The sequence below is a fragment of the Chionomys nivalis genome, chromosome 1, assembly GCF_950005125.1.
Source record: "Chionomys nivalis chromosome 1, mChiNiv1.1, whole genome shotgun sequence".
In the NCBI taxonomy this organism is placed as follows: domain Eukaryota; kingdom Metazoa; phylum Chordata; class Mammalia; order Rodentia; family Cricetidae; genus Chionomys; species Chionomys nivalis.
The window spans coordinates 85,017,577-85,023,576 of record NC_080086.1 but is presented as its reverse complement, the minus strand read 5'-3'; the positions used below and the strand labels follow the sequence as shown (position 1 = coordinate 85,023,576).

The following is a 6,000-nucleotide window of genomic DNA, read 5'->3' as shown; positions in this document are numbered from 1 at the left end:
CTGTCCAAAAGATCAACAGTGACCTAACTGCTCCGGGAAATCCAATAGATGTGGCAGTTAGGCCGCTAAAGAAAAGCCAGGTTTGCCCCAGGCATTCTAAGGGTAGGAACTTCCTCCTTCAGTGGGAGAAACTGCCCAGAAAGGCAAAGAAGCTCAATTTACATACACAGCCAGATAATCTGCCACAAATCTTAGTCATAGTCTGCTGACTTGAGACACCCTGGGAAATCCCTGTTGCATGGAAGCCAATAAAAGTTAAAAATCACATTTCTCCTCTTGCATCCTTATTCTGTGTGATTAGCATGACTTTCTGCTACTGAGAACTTGTTAACAGAGACTTACAGTTTTCAAAGACTGGGCGCTCTCATCCTAAAAGGCACCACAAGAGATTTTCTTTTCTTTCTTTTTCTTTCTGCCCTACAAGACTCTGAGTAAGACAGCTTGCTCGTCTTCCCCAGGCATGGCTGGACTGAATGCAGCAGGATCTTACACGGAGCATGTGGAGGTAAGAACATGCATCATGCTTAGGTGGCCACCCAGAACTAAGAACACAGTAGTGGACTGTGTGATGATTAAGACCCGCTCTGTATTTTAACCAGTATTATTTGACATACAAAGGTCACTGACGACCATTGCCCTACCTTTGAACTCACTGGGACAGGCTGCTTCCATTGAACGACAGACTCACATCTGCACAGATACCTCTCCCTCTGCCGTGTACTTTACATTTTCTTCTCTTGAAGAAGAGTTTAATTTGGTGTAAAGTTTAAGAAGAATATTGTAAACATGTGTTTAGAAATAGAACATTTAGCAGTAAATGACTTTAATTATTAATATCTTCAGTTGATGCTATAATTGTATTTAGTTACTACAATAACATTCACTATTTCTATGACTTAATTATTTCACCTTCTTAATGTTTTATTGTATTTTTATTGGTTTATTTTGAATCTGTGCATACACGTGTACCATGAAGTGACTGTGGAGTCCAGAGGACCGCCTGCCAGACTCAGTCCTCTCTTTCTCCTGTGTGGGACTGAGGGAACGAACTTAGTGATTTGTCTCAGTGGCCTGTGCTACGAGGATTTTCCAGATAGCTGGATTTTCCTATGTTTCTTTTAAACAGATAGCCAAAATATATTAAGAAACTAAATAGAATCCATCTATTCCTTTAGATATTTAATTTGTTATGTTACAACTTAAACATCTTAGAAGTTGACTCGAATATTTTGATAAGGGAAGAAACACCTTGATATTTTCAACACAGACTGCATTTTGCAGAAAAATAATAAGAAGAAATTGTTTAGAAGGAATAATTGTTTCAGCAGAAGGCCCTTCCTAGAACCTAATGACTAAATATCTTTGCATGTACTGTGATAACCCATGCCCTTGTTAGCAACCAAAATGAATAACAAATACACACAAGAACTCACCCTAAACATGAATTCCTTTGTGTTTGATTGACTCTGATTGGTTTTAACTTGTACCCAAGGTGTACAAGTTATGGTACAATCCCGATGAACCTCTCTAGAAGTGTCTGGTGATGCGTTTCATCCACAAGTTCTTCCTAGCCTTCATGTTCACTATCATCTCCTTTCAATGACCCCTTTTAACATTGTTGTTTGAGAAACTTGTCAGCTAGTATTCCTATGGTTACAAGTAAGTTTTCTTAAATATTTAGTACAGAAAACTTATAAAATTTCAGCGTCAATGTGTTTTACAGTTTTTGCATAGAGAACATTGTGGGGATAGAGGATGCATGGAACAACAGGAACAAAACTATGCAAATGTTTGCTACTTAAAAATTTTTGCATCACAAGCTGAACAATTTTAGAGGACCTAAAGTTTCCATTTTCAACCATGATGTTGGATGTTAGGAAACATGTTAGCAGTGAATATCTTTGACTAGAATAGTGTTCCGAGTGCTTTACATGTCACAGGCTCCCCTGTGATGTTGTCATGCCCTTGGGGAGATTCACTAGTTTAGAATCAACTTCAGGGCACCTCTGCCTTGCTAAGCGCAAAACATGTGGGTAAGACGAGCCTATAGAACTTTTCAGATCAAGGACATTTCTTGCCTTAGAGCACTAATCAGAATGGGTCCAGTTTCTTAGACTCACCCTCAAAAGAGAAAGTTCAAGTGTATTGCCTGGCATTGCTGCCACCTAGGTTTTGATGTCACACTTCAGATTTAGCCAAATGCTTCTTGAGGTAATAAGCTTGTGTATTGACCAACAGAAGATTGCCCATAAAATGTGGTCTGATGAGAAGACAACTCTAAAGTAAGAGAAGTTTAAAAACAAACAACAGCATCCATTCTGTGCAAGACACCATCAAACTCTGAAACACTGAGACATAGATAAGTCAGAAAACTAGTTTTATAAATTGTTTCCAATGAAAGAAGACCTTGAAATCCTCTGACCACTTTTGGTGAGGACCAGTAAGTCTGGACAAGGTGCTTAGTTCTTCATGAATGGCTTTTGGGATTGAGGTTCATGGTAACTGCTGTGCCTAAAACTCTGCATAGAATTCAGGTCTGCCCTGATTACCCAGCTCACTGAATTACTTAGTGACCTGGATGGGGTGCACATAGACTACCAAGATACAGCAATGAGGTAGTCTTTTCTGTGAACTTTCCTGAAGGTGGTCCATTTGCTAGATGGTGGCAGTTTCTAGAACTTCAGTCCCTTTTTTGAATAATTATCTCAATTCCTAGGTGGAAAGTAACTGAAGACAAAGGCTATTAGTTGTCATTATGCCATAATTTATTACTGATCTAAACTGGTATTCTAATGCCCTGCCCCAAAAGGCTGGCCAAAATACATAGAGCCTGATAATTTCTATCCAATTCTACAACATATTTGTGCCATGGCCATAGAGGTAGTAAATTTATTCACAATTTGTAATCATTTTGATGCATTTTACCTGTATGTATTAGACTTGCTAATTTATAATTTATTTGTGAACTGTTTTAGTAATTAATTAAAATAAATGAATAGTAAATAGTGTATTAGGTTGGTACAATAGCTTGTCACTGTGATGAGAAGTTTGTGTATTGAGTGCTGGGAATCAAACTCAGGGCTTTGTGCATGCTAAGCACATGCTGTATCACAAAGACACATATCTCCAACCCCCATATCAAATCATTTTTTTTTTTTTACAAAACACAAGATTTGGCTAAATGCATGAAGTTTTTGAAGGACAGAACTAACCTCTTCTCTTTATTTTATAGGCTGCTTAATCTCAATCTTTTGTTTTCTTTTATTAAAGTGTGCTCCATCAAGAAGAAAGGACTCGAGAAATTCTCTTGAACAAAAGATTAGGCATTTGGAAAAACAGAGGCAAGAGGTAATGTGAAATATTGGATAAAGTCACATAGCCATGTGCTAAGCCTGAGAATAAACCAAGATGCCCTTAATTTCTTTTATCTCTGTTATTAAACACAGTGTTTATCTCTATAATACTGGACTACACTATTTTTGAAAGAAAAGCTTTTAGAAATCATGGTTTGCACTATGTTGAATGAAAAAGTGTTGATGTCATTAATATGGTAGTTATAGCCCATCTCTTCCAATTGTTGATGTACTTACCAATTGCATCATAGACTCTTACTGACTATGACCTTGCAAACTGATATATGATGAGATTTGAACTGTTAAAAGCTTGTGCATAGTGGATTTAAGTTCAGTGACTTCCTGAGTTAAGCACCTAAATGAGTGTGGGTTATAAAACACTGTCTTCCAGGCTGGAGAGATAGCGCAGTAGTAAAGATACTTGTTACTATTGCAGAAGACCCAGGTCAGTTCCTGGCACCCACATGATGGTTTCTGTCATCGGTAACTCCAATTCCAGGGAATCCTATATCTTCTTCTGACCCCTGAGGACACTGGGCATACATGCAGTTCACATACATGTAGGCCAAACACCCAAACATATATAATAAAAGTTAAAGATTAATCTTCAATAGAAAGCACATAAATGACATAAGAAGAAAGGTGATTTCTGAGGTGATACTGGGAATTAGCAGATGCTGTTAGATGTACCATGACTGTGGTCTGGGTCTAATGGGTGCTTGAATTCCTTCCCCTTCTCAACAGCAAAGGAGGAGAGCAAAGTAGAAGCATCCAACTTTTGGTTCGTTTGCTAACTCACTGTGCAGTTCATCTGCCTTGTTCTCGCTTCCGCACTTTCTCTTTCTCTTTGATGCTGAGTAGCACTGTGCTTTGGAAAGTCACTAACCTGTTGCAGCATGATGTTACCATGGCATAGTCCTGCAGGGCAATGGACCCATCACACAGCAATTAACAGACCACTACACAGCTGACTACTAGTAACTGTCAGCCTTTTCACCAATGATTGCCGTTTTGGATTAGGCTTTTGTTGCTGTTTTTTAAATTATTATTATTTAGGTAGAAGGTTTATTTTTTTATTTTTTGGACATGGTAATTAGCTTCTTGATGTCTGCCTCATGCTGCTAATTGTTGAAAAAAAATTTTGAACACAGAATTGTAAACTTCTCATAGAAAAAAATGAAATACAGACCAGGATGTTATTTCTTCCTTCTGGTTAGCAGAAAAATGTAAATGTATTTCTAATACTGTCTGATAACAAAAGTCATTACTTTTGAAAAATCCATGGGTTTAGAAAGATGTTATTGTTCTTTCATCCAGAAGAAATCAACAATATGTCTATAGGCTATAAAGATGGCTCAGTGGTTAAGAGCACTGGCTATTCTTCGCTGGGACTTAGGTTCAAGTCCCAGCACCCATATGGCAGCTTGCAACTGCCTTTACAATTCTGTTCCAGTTTCAGGGTACCTGACACCTTCACACAGACATACATGCAAGCAAAGCACCAAGGCACCTAAAATAAAAATAAATAAAAATGAAGCAAGTAAATAATCATTAAAATTAAAGATTTAAAAACTATTTACATCCTAAAGCATGCCACCACAAGTAAATGACTGCCAATTAGTTGAGTTTGAACTTAAACATACATTCTTTTTTAAAAAATTTTTTCATTAATGTTTATTGCATACTTTTAAAATTTATTTATTTATTAAAAATTTCCACATCTTCCCCTCCTCCCATTTCCTTCCCCCTCCCCCTTCCTCTCCAGTCCTAAGAGAAGTCAGGGTGCCCTGCCCTGTGGGAAGTTCAAGGTCCTCCCCCTCCATCCAGGTCTGGGAAGGTGTGCATCCAAACAGACTAGGCTCCCACAAAGTCAGTACATGAAGTAGAATCAAAACCCAGTGTCATTGTCCTTGACTTCTCAGTCAGCCCTCATTGTCAGCCACATTCAGAGAGTCTGGTTTGATCACATGCTCCATCAGTCCCAGTCCAGCTGGTCTTGGTGAGCTCCCATTAGATCAGTCCCACCGTCTCTGTGGGTGGACGCACCCCTCGCGGTCCTATAAATTCTTTGAAAAAGTTGTCACAAGAATTCATTCTAATAGCCATAGTAAACAAACAGGAGAATATGGAAAGAGAACCTTCATATAATAATTCTTACAAAAACAGAGAGTTTCATCAGACTCTGGATGAGTTAAACAAAGATGAAAACTAAAATAAGAAAAGTTGAAATTTTCTAATAAATGCCTCAGCTGACTTGTCAAGACATGATCTAACACTTAATAAATCTTTATTCATGAACTCGTTATGAAAATAAGAAAATGTGTCCATCAAAATGGCTGTCAGGGGTGCTGTGGGGGATACAGTCCAGCATTACTACATAAAGCTTGAGATGTTCCCTTAGCTTGTAGGGACCACCACACAAAGGAAGCCAGATGTTTGTTTTCACCACAGAAAAGAGTTCAGAGTAAGTCAGTAAGAACTGGAGTTACCCGAAAAGGAAGTTAGACTTAAACAGGGAGTTAATAGGAAGAGAAACTCTCAGAAAAAGAAAAAGGCACATTCCAAAGTGTGGGTATGGGCCCCTCACAGGAGAGCCGAGCTTACTCTCCTAGTGGGAGCCATGCATAGTATTTTGGTGACTCAAGTT

At 38.4% G+C, this 6,000-nt stretch overlaps 1 protein-coding gene across 1 annotated transcript in view; it reads left to right on the top strand.

Annotated features, from left to right (window-relative positions):
• The first annotated feature begins 457 nt into the window (after positions 1-457).
• The window catches only part of Tnip3 (TNFAIP3 interacting protein 3), a 39,481-nt gene continuing 33,938 nt past the window's right edge, over positions 458-6,000 (top strand). The window contains exons 1-2 of the mRNA XM_057791248.1: positions 458-505; positions 3,271-3,348. Of these exons, the coding sequence (XP_057647231.1) occupies positions 461-505; positions 3,271-3,348 (123 nt within the window). The 5' untranslated portion in view covers positions 458-460. The remainder of the gene's footprint in view (positions 506-3,270; positions 3,349-6,000) is intronic.